Genomic DNA, 13,268 nt, shown 5'->3' with positions numbered 1-13,268 from the left:
CGGGTAGGCTAGGTTATTTAAAGAAATTTTTGACTTTCGACCATGCATTTTTAACCCCAAATCACGTCTACGCGATATTATGTTCGGCGCATCGTGGAGGGTCTAAGCCTCATGTGGTGCCTCATGGGCACAACGGAAGGAGGGAAAGTTTTTGTGTGTCAGAATGTCAGACTATTACCGACTAAAATCCTCGGTATTCCAACTCATTGTCTGGTGTCGATGACGACACAGACATGTTAAGAAGGTGATATTTTAATTGCTTAAATCAAAAACTTCCCATAGATCCGTAACAGGTACGTGCCGGGGATTGAACTCAGTCACCTTGAAAGTGAGTCCGAAGCTCTAACTACTAAGCTATCACCGGTTCTGGAAAGCATTAGATTCCCTAAACCATCGCCTCGAGGTTCAGGGGCAGATGCCAGTCGTGTGCAAACTTTGTGTGCTAGTTTAAAACAAAAATAAACAATCCTTTCTTCAAACAAACATAAAGAAGAAATACGAATGTACTTATACGTAATTCTGTAGGTAATTAAAAAATATAACATCTATCGCGTGTGTGAATTGGAGAAAAGTGGAGCCCGTATTTTTTCATACGCCGATGACACAGCAGTCGTATTCACTGGCAATGACTGGGAATCTGTACGACGGGATTCGGAATTAGGAATGTCGCGTATTGCTCTTTGGTTGAATAATAATTTGCTAACAATTAATACTCAGAAAACAAATTATATGTGCTATTCTTTAACCAAAAGGACAGAACCTAATATTAGCTTCTCTGTCAAAATTCATAAATACAGTTGTAGCGGTGATTGCGATTGCAGTTGTTCGGTTATCCAAAAAGTGGAAAAAGCTAAATATTTGGGTATAGTTTTAGATCAGCGACTCTCATGGCATAATCATATTGATTTAGTAAGTACGCGTATTAGAAAACTTATTTGGATTTTTAAGAAATTAAGGCATGTTGCATCAACTAACATACTTAAGACAATTTACCTTGCTTTAGCTCAATCTATTATAACCTATTGCATCCCCGTTTGGGGTGGTGCTACTAAAGTAAAGTTTTTAAATGTAGAAAGGGCCCAGCGTGCCTTACTTAAAACCATGTATTTTAAGCGTTATCATTTCTCCACTGATAATCTTTATAAGCTTTGTGACCTATTAACTGTCAGAAAATTGTATATCTTAAACTCTATTTTGAAAATGCATAAAACAACAAAGTTTGATACTAGTCGACTAAGTGGGAATAGAAGAATATGCAATGTTTTACTCAGTCATAGAACGAGGACTGCTTTTGCTCGTCGACAATACATCACGCAAGCCACCACTCTTTACAATAAAATAAACAAAGAATTAGCTATATACCAAAAAACGTTTTTTGAATGTAACAAAACATTGACAGCGTGGCTGAAGACACTAACCTATGAAGAAACTGAGGTGCTTCTTCAGTTTATTTCTATTTAAAATGTAATGGATATAGACGCACTTAATAACATGTACACACACTCACACACAAACACACACTCACACGCGCACACACACACAAACATAAACACACCATACACACCAAGACACACTACTCAATCGTTTTATTTTAATTTTATCTTGTTTTTGCTATGGAAGAGTAAGGCCTCCTGACACAGGTATTTTGATGCTTACTAGGAGGTCTTAACAACATGTATCATTTACAATGTAAGAAACGAAATAAACGATTTTTATTTTTTTTAATTTTTTTATCGCGTCTAATTTTCATTAAACACTATTATCTTAATCTTATTAAAACACCGGATGATCAACTGATATGATAGCGAGGAGTATAATTAATAGAAACAAAGTAAAAGATAATACCAGATACCGAATAATAATAGTGGCCTGCTTCCGTAAAAATGGTTTTACGGAATTCAAAACTACTAAGAACGACCTCAAGAATTTTTCAGGAAATGATATGGATTTTTAATCGAGAGGTCGTAATTGCGATATTACTATTCAAATTCGGTAAAAACTATACGGTCTATATAAAAACGATATTTATTTCTTGTTCGTAAAACTGTATATTTTAAGATTGGCTTTTTATACGTTATGTATTACAATCCTCCTTCTGAGAAAAATTTATTCAATATTTATAAAACTGACGTCCATCAGACCAGATATAAATGTTGCAGTAATTTTAGAAAGTGGGTAAACAATAAAACTTTGGATGACTATAATTTTATTTATGCCAGATATTTTACTAAATTAATTAGCATTTTATCAAATTTGCCGATAATTCTTTTTAATAATAAATAGTTTTGAAAAAATAATTAAAATTATTTTTGATTGAGAGCCAGTGTTCATGACATTGTGCCGCTGGATATTTTGTTATGGATACGGGTGCATTTTCGATACACTCCAGACTTGTATGACACTCTAGACGATTATGAGATACTTGACGGTGTCTTTGTTGTTATTATTTAACTCAATAACGTTTACTCAGCTTAAAAACCAATCCTGGAATCAAATCCATAAGTTTTTGCATCACAAGGACGTTAATGGGCCTCTTATACAACTAGTTTACATTACTTATTCACTTTCCAGCATTATAATTTAATAAACTCTCTTACTTATCTTATTTAGAATTTTCATTGTATTTAATCATCATGATTATTGGTTTATTATCTTATCAGTGAAAGAATTTGATTTTATTGTTTACTAGGTGAATTTGAATTTTGCTATATATGTGTATCCATCTCGTATACATGTCAAAACTTTTGAATAAAGCAACATATTAAATTGAAATTGGGCCAAAAGAGAAGCGGACCTAAAGCTAAAAATAAAGTGCTACGTTTAAAAAAACATACAAAATAATTATTTATCTTCTTGAAGAAGATAAATAATTTTAATTAAATTTTAATTTTCAAAAAAATTAATTTAATATTAATTTATCGCGTACATATCTAGCCCCTTCTTTGATACCTTCCCAAGTTTCGAAAGCAGCTTGGTGTACAAAAGCTGGATCAACAAGAAATCTATCAATTCCAGTAGAATTCCTATGTCTTGGCAGTTCGTAGACGTAGGAATATGGAATGCCGAGTTTCATTCCATAGTCCATTGTGACACCAGATGCTTTGTACATGATTAAGGCAACATTGCCTACTCTGTAATTAGGATTCCAGGATACTTTGACTGCATCTATAGCTGTGGCCATTTTGATTGCAGCTGCATGCATGAGGAATGCGTTTGGTGGTAAATCACCGGTTCCCCATCCATAGATGATCATGCTTCCAGTACTGTGTAAATCAATGAATAGTTCAATGCGACTGTTGTATTCATGTAAGATATCAGCAACGATTCTTGCTTCCGGTTCAGAAAATGGACCACTACCGTGGAAGGTTTCCGAGCAAACATTGTTACTTGAGTAATCACCCCAGAAGATGTCGAAATTTCTGTTTAAATCAACGCCTGTGCAGATATCACCAGGTATGTATCCCGTAGCACGATTTTTGCGCCAGAAACGAACCTGGGGAAAGTTTTTCTGAATTAAGTACTTTTATCTGAATAACTTTCAATGATACTCGTAAATATGTTATTGAACTGGCTGTTACACCTTAGATATCTACATCTAATAAAAGTTACTCAGTACTTGTTTTTCTTTCTTCAAACTTCTTTAAATTGTCTAAAGCCTAGTTAGCTCTTGAGTAGGTTTACTCAGGTTTTGATATAATTCATTCCTGAAGGTTTTTATTAGCTTCGTACGAATACTACATACGCATTTATTTCAACGAATTTCATGACTAGCAGATAGTTTAGTCGATTGTTTACAGGTATGTGTGTATATCATACGATCGACAATAATTGTAAATACAACAATTTACAACCGTCAATTTACATACAATCTAAAAGTCATCAGATCAGACTTCTAAATCTTCAGAGGTTTTTGAAACTCAACCTTGCTATTAATATTATTTACCTCTGTTTGGCTGTATTCGTATCCATCGGGATTAGCAATTGGAAAGATGATCCAGTCGATTTCATCTACCAGATCTCGGTCTGTGCCGTTGACTACAAGATTTTCAATGGCGTAAAGGCTCGGTGGTAAAGTGACCCATTCACGAGAATGTAGCAGTGATTGTAGAACAACTACTGGCTTCCTCTTATCCTAAAAACATAAATATTTTCAACGTGGTGTTAAGTATGTAAAAGGGAACTTCTGATTCATCATTTATAAATCCAATGCACCTCATATTTATTTATTAGTTTACCTCAAAATTGGTGGTAGAAATTTTAAGGTATTTAACATCTCTGCCTTCAAATGATTTTCCTGCGTTCACCAGAGTTACTAAGTCTGGATTATTTTCAGCTATATCTTCTAGGTAAGTGTAAACCTGTAATTCATATTCGTTAATCATAAGACTTTTTAATAAAACTTATTTATAAACTTTATTGTTGTAAAATATTTTTACTTCTTATCTGATACTAAGCTCGATATTGCTAACAATAGCACGAGACTTTTTAATTATATGTTTAAGAGATCACGCCAAACTACAATAATCAAAATGATTAAAAAAATAGTGCAAATAGTTAGTTATATTTATGATATAAAAAGCGTTACTATCTCGCATATTTGAAGTAAATCTTAGCAGTTCTATGTCTGAATAGGTTTCATTTCACAAAACATATTTTGGTCACGATTAACGGTGGTAACGATTTATAGAGGAACATTGCTAAGAAGTGATTTTCATTTACCTCAGTAAGGTTGTAAATTCTGTCAAAGCCAATCTTTGATCCACCATTTTTATTAGTGCCTTTTCTTCTCGCCTCATTCATTAGTCTTTCTTCTTCGTCTAGGAGACTGAAACAGTCATAGAAGTTTTATAAAGAATTATTGTTAAAACTATTCAGAGGCTGTAAAGTTCTGTCTTCTTTTTTATAATTTCCGTCAAATTGCTTCTTTATACTGATCTTAGGTAATTATTGGATGGTTGGATGGACTCATTTCCAGAGTGATTCTTTCCCTAAATAACTTGTGCAAATGTGCTGTGCGGGTTTATTGAATATTTGGTATATTAGTATATAATTAGAGACCCAGACACATCTACGAATAGTTTGCATAAATAGTTATATATATTTTAATTGTAATAGTTCCTTCTATTAATGATTGTAATGATTATAATTTTATCTTTTAATCGGAATACAAAAAAAAAAAATATTGTCAAAAACTCACATTTTTATATTTTCTACATCCATTCGGAATTGTATGCCATAACTGAAAAGTTGATATTGGAATCGTTCTACATTATTCTTCGGCACAAGTACGGCTGCCTGTCCACCAGGTGCCGCGTATGTCCATATATCTATTTGCAAGGGAACTTCCAAGGAGTTTATGTAATCCATTTGCTCGGCATTTTGAATCTGTACTTCGAAGAGTGCATGCCTGAAAAGATGAAATAGTACTAGAGTAATCTCGCTTTATTACACCTAGGAGGTATGTTTGTACCATTTGGTAAATTTAGGGTTGGTGGGCTTTAACATTTTTTATTACACGTTAGTATAACTGTAAATTATGGTTAACGTGCTCTCCATGTCTAGGTTGTTCCGTATGGCAAATATCTCAACCTTAATTCTAGATGCGTGCAACGATGATAAATTGAAATTGTTTAATATGTCCTGTTATAGAGTGGTGAGAAAGAAAATTGATTGTGTAATTCCTGAGCTCACTCCCCGGAGTAAAAAAACGATAAATAGGCAATATTGCGTGCTGTAGACGGAACAGTTAAAATAAAGGTGGTTATAGGACTTTATGGAAAGTCCTACCTATGCTTCTTTGCTAATCAGTTCAAAAAGATAAAAATCATCCTTACCCATCGTAGATTTCATGTTTACCAACGGTAAAACTAAGACACGCCAGGAAACTCAGAAACAGTAACATTTTTGAATGTAAACTTAAATTTTTTAATTGACTTAGAATCGATTCCTTCATATAAATAGTTCCTGCGATATAATCAATTGATGAAATCTGCTGATATGCAATATTTTCAAAGGTAGTTCGCTTAATCGATCTAAACAATATAGGTTATCGAATTTATCGTATTATTATTATCACCCCAAAAGTATACTTCTTTTGTCTCGTTATTCTGTAGTTGGTAGTGTGTAGTTTTTTCGACTATGTTTGTAATTGTTGATGTTGGAAAAGAGCAACTGCTGAGTTTCTTTCCGGCTTCTTCTCGGTAGAATCTGCCTTCCGAACCGGTGGTAGAATCACTACAAACAGACAGACTTGACGTTTCAAAAGTGCTTATATTAGGCCTACTTGAAATAAATGAATTTTGAATTCTGAATTTTGAATTATGTATCATGGCTTGTTAGTAATTTTTCTAACCCTATAAGGGTGAAGTCACCCCTAAATATTTTTAAATCCCCAAAATAAGCGTGGACACGTTGTCACGGGCAACAGCTAGTGATACTTTTATAAGAAACATTATTTTTTATGAAATAATCATATTTTACAGCTAAATTAATCTTTACACAAAACACATCTTTATACAAAACTTTGCCTTTCTAGGGGATGAGGACAATGAAGTGTGCCCGGCTCAACAAACAATAAACAATGGAGGCAATGCATAACCACGCAACAAGTAATAAAGGAAAAGATTAAACCATTAACGTGAACAACTTGAGGTGAGCTCAAAGAAAACAATTTCTTTGCCCCTGTTCTATATGGCACGCTATTACACCGTAAAGTGATTGTAATATTTGTCCACGACGGAAAAGAACATACATATGCGTTTGGTGTTAGATATTGTATGGGTGGGCATCAGAATCCTCAAGTGGTAAGTGAGTGAGTGGCCGTGAGTCCACCCCGCTGGCCTGCACTTGGCTAGCGTGGTGGACTACGTAAGGATGTGTTTCGATCAAATTTCAATTAATGAGCTACTTGCAAATTTAAATTGGTGTTGGAGAATGTGGGGATAGGACTTTGAATAATACTAGTTTTCACTTCTTGAATTTGACATATAATCGAGCAGAGTTTTCCTGTACAATTACTTGATACAGAATGAATGCTTCAAAACGTAATGCTTCTACTTTTATACGGCTCAGGTACCGTTCACAATGTTGACAACAAAACGAACCAATAGAAAAATATATTTTACGATATTAGTTTCTGGTAAGTTATTTCACAAAATATATTATTATTATTCCAATTGAATAGAATATAATAGAATAGAATAGAATTTGTTTATTTACCAGAACAACACAAACAGACTTACATACGGAGTAACTTAAAAAATTTGTACTTAATTAATAGCTTAAGTTTATGATGTGTCGTGCCAATAAAAAGGTTCTGACTCATCTTAATGTTCCGGATACTAATGTACCCACAACGCTGGTATTCTGTCAGTACCTTTTTACTTGAGGGAAGTCCAGTTATGAAATCACATATAAAACCAAAAAAAAAAAAAAAAACTTTATAAAACAAAGTAAAGTTCATAATGTAAAGGAGATGAAAATTCATTATTGTTTAAGTAGTAATGGAAAAGTATGTTAGTCAGATAATAATTTTTAGTTTTTAGTAGAGCAATTGGAAAATATTAAATATTTAGATAAGTATTATTTCGAATTATATAAAGAAAAATAGTACTATTGAAGCAATTCTATAATAATAAATCTTGTAGTGACGTCACAACATACTTATGGCGTAGCGTAGGTATCAGCCAGCTGGGCAAACGTTAACATTGGTCTTATTTGGCGACAGCATGATGTCGGTGTTATTTTGTAAATAAAACCATCAATGGCCTCAAGGACGATAAAAATATTTTTTTTACATAAAACTGAACATCCGGCTATTAACAAAGAAATTTTGACTTTGAGGCTATATTCCAAATTTACTCCCAAGGCTCTTAGAGTACGGTGTGATATAGAGCCCAGATTATTCCCAACTTGTTCCTTACTTTAAACGATATATTCATATTTAAAATTGATGGTCAAAGTTCGCCTAGTAAAAGGCCAGATGAAGCAGTATACGAGCAAACTGCTTTCATTGTTTGAGTTTGTGAAATTTGCCACTTTTTAAGATTAATGGCTTGAATTTGCCCTGAATTTGATAACATGTGAGACTAATATATAATAGTTTTAAAAATAGTGCGAAGACTTTCAATGATAATTTACGCGGCATCTTGCCGGAACATCTTTTTCATTTACAAAAAGCTGAATCTTTCTGAATTTAGTTAAAATTCATATATTCTTTCTGAAAAGGTATCATAGGAACTATGTCTGTTTTCGCGAAGCTGCCATTTTATTTGGCATTTCTTGACGTATTGATTAAATATAAACGCGGAGGGAACTGTTGACCCAGCTATTTAGAGCCACCTTTGCCCTCTTAATAAATCAGAATGTATTTAACATGTTAATAAATAAACCAAATTTCATGTAGGCATTAACTTTGGTTTATTTATTGAAACCCCTCAAAACTAGAACTCCAAATTTAAATACAGCTCAATTTGTATTGAGCTAATAACGTCTAAAAATCGGATTTTTTTCTAGTGACTGACATGAAACCCACAGGTTATCTAGAAAGTTAAAATTTGGCATCCAGCTTGATGGTAGTTGTGTGTTTACAAAGGAAATGATCAGAAGTAATTGAATGGGTGAAATATTTTCACCTTTATATTAACACCTTTCAAAATTCAATAGCAATAATTTCGCAATGCTTTTTTGCTAAAAGGTTTCATGAGAGGTCAATAGGTAGATTTTATTTTGTCGTATCGTATTCTAGATTATTTTTTTATTTACAATTTACTGTAATTTACAAAACTCCGACAAACAATTGTAACAAATAATTTATTTATTTAGCAACACATTACAGTCGCCCAATTCGTTTCCCGGGGCTATAAAAAGAATTTAACGACAGCAAGTACTTAATAATTACAAAAAGGAATAAAACGTAAATTTTTCATAAAAAATTAGGAATTAAAAAAAATAATAATATTAACAATAACCATTAATTCAAAAATAATAAAAACAAAACATTCAAGCATATAATTACTATCGCTATCTCTAATAACATTTTAATTATAAGAATGAGGAAGCAAAGCGGCGATAGCCTTCCCATTCGGGGTGACTGAGATCACGGCACGCACCTCTAATGTTTCGGGAGTTATGTGCGTCTTTTAATTTCATCAATTAAATATCACGCTTTAGCAGTGATGGAGACATCGGCAGTAAACCTGAGTGTTCTCCATAATAAGGTTCCTAAGGGCGTTTGAAGTCTACCAATCCGAACCTGGACATCTTAGCAGATACGGTCCTATGTGTAAGCAGTGAAAAATAAAATTCTATTGTATTTCATCCAAACCTTTTACTTTTACTCACTGACTTTTTCAACTCAAGGTTAGATTATTTCTCCCGTATAGGTTCTAAAAAACATAAGACTAGATCCGTCTTCGATTAAAGAACTCGAAAAGAAAAGAAGAAAGAATGCGATATGTTTAAACTGAAAACATCTTTTTCTCATAAATTCTTCTGCTTTCTCGGCTGCTTACTATGTATCTAATAGGATTTGTAAAACCCCGATGGAGTGGGTATACAAAAAGTCATTTATAACGCATTCATTATTTATTCATAGAGCGATCGGCTCGGAACTGTTATTGATAGACGTTAACATGTGACAGAGTTTAATTTTCACATCGAATGTAATTAGTGAGTCTAACATGGATATGACAGTAAATGTATGTTTGTGTGTAACTATACCTCAGAAAGCTCAGTTATCGGGTGATGGAAAGCTACATTTACATTTTTGACGTGACAACGTCTTATAAATTGGTTTGCCGGGTGACACTTCAAGAAACTGCGTTACGCTCCGCTCACGTTATGCGCTCACAATGAGAGCGAGTGAGAGGCACGCGCCCGCCTAAGAGCGAGAGAGACAGACATAAAAAGTGAAAGGCACGCGTCCCTTTGTAGTAAACGCTGTTTCATTGTACGCAAATGTATTGCAAGTTATTGTATGTATATTTGTATATAAATACGTATGTATGTGTAAAGGTAAAAATAAAATGTTGTTAATATGAAATTCAGTGCGAGATTCTTTGTATAAATTAATGTTTTAAATTGTTACTATTATTTCATCCTTCTTCCTACTATACGAATGAATATTCACATTAAAATTATTTTACCACTCAAAGTCGTTGTCACGTAAAACTTTCGCCCGTATACCGACTTTACAGGCAACCAATTTTTTATTTAATTTTTATTATACCCCTTATTCATTACTTTTTTTAGAGTGTTCGTCTGGAAGAATATTCTATGGGGAATCGACGTAATATTTTATATTTTTTTAAATATTTTTTTCCTTTTTAACTTAAGGTTATGACCATTACATGTAACCTACAGCGTTTGAGACATCGGGACAGATACTTCCAAAAACAGCCACGTTGAGAGCCTCTAAAACAGTCAATTATTAAGATAGATTCCAAGTAAAAATCGTTTTTTTTAGTAGTAGTGCTCGACGGTCGAGTGGCGCATTGGGCAGCGACCCTGCTTTCTGAGTCGAAGGTCGTGGGTTCGATTCAAAAATGTTTTTGCGATGAACATTCTGGGTGTTTATCTGTGTATTATAAGTATAAATATATGTGTATTATATTCATAAAAAAAAATTATCAGCTATCTTAGTACCCATAACACAAGCTACACTTACTTTGGGGCTAGATGGCGATGTGTGTATTGTCGTAGTATATATTAATATATATACTACGACACCTTTGCGACTACTGCTTATTTATGTCACTAAGCAGCATTGTTGCAATGTCAAAGTCAAAGTCAAAAATATCTTTTTTCAAGGAGGCCCATAGGAGGCACTTTCGATGCGTACATAAGAATTACACGGTAGTGAGATGATGGCGATAACCACATTCGTAAACTTAAAACTAAAGCTACGAGGGTTCCAAACGCGGCCTGGTCTAAGAAGAAGCCCACAACAAACATAGCCGGGTGTTTTTTTTTGTTATCACCATCTCACAATGTCATATAAAATTATTAGAAGAGCAACCTGGTTAGAGCAATAATTCACACCCAAGCTTTTTTATCGATTACGTAGTCCTTTATACTATAATAGTACTTTTCTATAAGCTTAAGCTTACGAATGCTGTGTTCCGGTCTGAAGGGCGTGGTTGCCGGTTTAATTACGGGCACATGAGGCTTAACAACTACGCCTCAAGTTGATGGACACAGGGCACTTCTCATGAAATGTTTCTGGCGTACCCTGCGAAGTGTTGCAGTGTAAATAGGCTACTACCTTGGATTGCATCATAACTTACCACCAGGTGATGAGAGATTGCAGATTTTTTTTACTTTGCTAACGCTATTATTGTGCAATATATAATCCTTTTTTTAAGGGCCTCGCTACAACTTATAATATAGTAATATTAAAGTTATACCGCTTTAAGAGACGTTAGTAATTACCTAGCTTATCCATACAATGACACCGTTAAACATACGAGTATCGTTGCGATATTTATCAAATATCAGCAATGCTATTACGGCGAGCGTTATTTTGAACGTGTCAAGTTTTTTATTGGCCCACGTAAAAAAAGGTCAGCTTGCATTAGTTATAACGCTATTCGTCATCATCATCACATCAACCCATTATCGGCATGTTGCAGGTGTGTGTGTGTGTGTTTGTGTGTGTGTGTGTGTGCTTGTGTGTGGCTATATCTATATAATAAATATATAATAGATACGTTTTACAGGATGAATATGGATTTAATTTACTGACTCCCTGCCCAGAGTCCCTGTAACAGAGTCACTGCCCACTGCGCCAATCGGCCGTTAAAATCATGGAATTCTGACGTGGCGCTGGCCTTAATACGTCTAACGAATAGACAAGAATGTTGTCATTATTTACTGTCAGATCTCGAGGTCTCCAACAATGTGTAGAGCGCAGCGGCTGTAAATCTGTCGGGATCGTGTCGGGATGAACATTTTGACATTCCGGCTAACAATGCGGTTTGATATACATTTTGCAGCACAATGCCATAAGCTATCTAGACACGCGTCTAGGTAGATTCCTATTTACTACTTAACAGTTGTTGCAAAATACTAATAATAATAACTAGCAAAATTTATGCGCGATTGGTTCGCCTGCTTCTCCGTCATTAATATGCTTTCCGAACATGTGGTACAGTCACTACAAATATACATACTTGACGTTTCAAAAGTGCTTATAAAGTAGGCCTACTTGAAATAAATGAATTTGAATTTGAATTTAGAAATTTTGATGAGTAATCATATCGGTCGAAGCGGTGACAGCCCAGTGGTAAGAATTCCGGCTTCACTTTCGGGGGGCCGAATTCGAATCCCAGCAAACACCTCTGACTTTTGTAAGTTATGTGGGTTTTAAGTAATTAAAAATCACTTGCTTTAACGGTGAAGGAAAACATCGTGAGGGCTGATATGAGTCATCAAATCATGATGTCAATCCATTATCGGCTCACAATGAGGAGGGTTTAGGCCGTAGTCCACTACGCTGGCCCTGTGCGGGTTGGTAGACTTTACACGCCTAACTTTTAAGAACATTATGGAGAACTCTGGGCCATGCAGGTTTTTTCACGATGTTTTCCCCTACCGTTGAATAAAGTGACATGCGTTTTAAATTTAAATTTTTTCAAACGCACATGACTAAGAAAAGTTAGAGGTGCGTGCTGGGATTCAAACTCGGCCCTCCGAAAGAGAAGACGAAGTCCTAACCACTGGGCTATTTCCACTTCTTTCTTGTTTGTACGCCTTTGTTATTCTGTGACCCCTGAATCACTACCAATAGGCAAAAAGAAATGTCGATCATTTGCTGTGTGAAAAACAAAACAAATCTTATCCACGAGAACTGTATATTTATCTATCTATATATATATTATAAAACAAAGTCCCCGCGTCTGTCTGTCTGTCTGGGCGCTAAAAACTGAAAACAATTGAACGGATACTCATATAGTTTTCACTACTGAACAGAGTGACTCATGCGGAAGGATATGATGTATATTTTACTATACAACGATATTTGTTAAAGATGTCATACCGAAATGGAGCTATAGAGCATACGTTGCGAAAATCATTAATGATACATAATAATCGCTAACTGTTATGGTTAAGTCACAATAACTGCTTTTTGGTATAATTTGTCAATCAAAACACGGGACAATCGAATGATGGTGACATTCCTATCATTATATCAATCCTTAATTAAATAATAGTTTTATAAGAAAGACTGATTATATTATATTCAACGTTTAGAAATAGAAGTTAGGACG

General features: G+C 34.4%; 1 protein-coding gene across 1 annotated transcript; it reads right to left on the bottom strand.

Annotated features, from left to right (window-relative positions):
* Window positions 1-2,899: 2,899 nt before the first annotated feature.
* Window positions 2,900-5,902, bottom strand: LOC120625065 (carboxypeptidase B-like). The gene is made up of 6 exons (XM_039891977.1): window positions 5,835-5,902; window positions 5,198-5,407; window positions 4,720-4,825; window positions 4,236-4,358; window positions 3,944-4,132; window positions 2,900-3,493 (listed from the first exon to the last, which is right to left on the bottom strand). The coding sequence occupies exons 1-6, from the start codon at window positions 5,900-5,902 to the stop codon at window positions 2,900-2,902; spliced, it is 1,290 nt and encodes a 429-aa protein (XP_039747911.1).
* Window positions 5,903-13,268: the final 7,366 nt, after the last annotated feature.

The sequence above is a fragment of the Pararge aegeria genome, chromosome 7 (genome assembly GCF_905163445.1).
Source record: "Pararge aegeria chromosome 7, ilParAegt1.1, whole genome shotgun sequence".
Taxonomy (NCBI): Eukaryota; Metazoa; Arthropoda; class Insecta; order Lepidoptera; family Nymphalidae; genus Pararge; species Pararge aegeria.
This window is presented reverse-complemented; position numbering and strand designations above follow the sequence as displayed.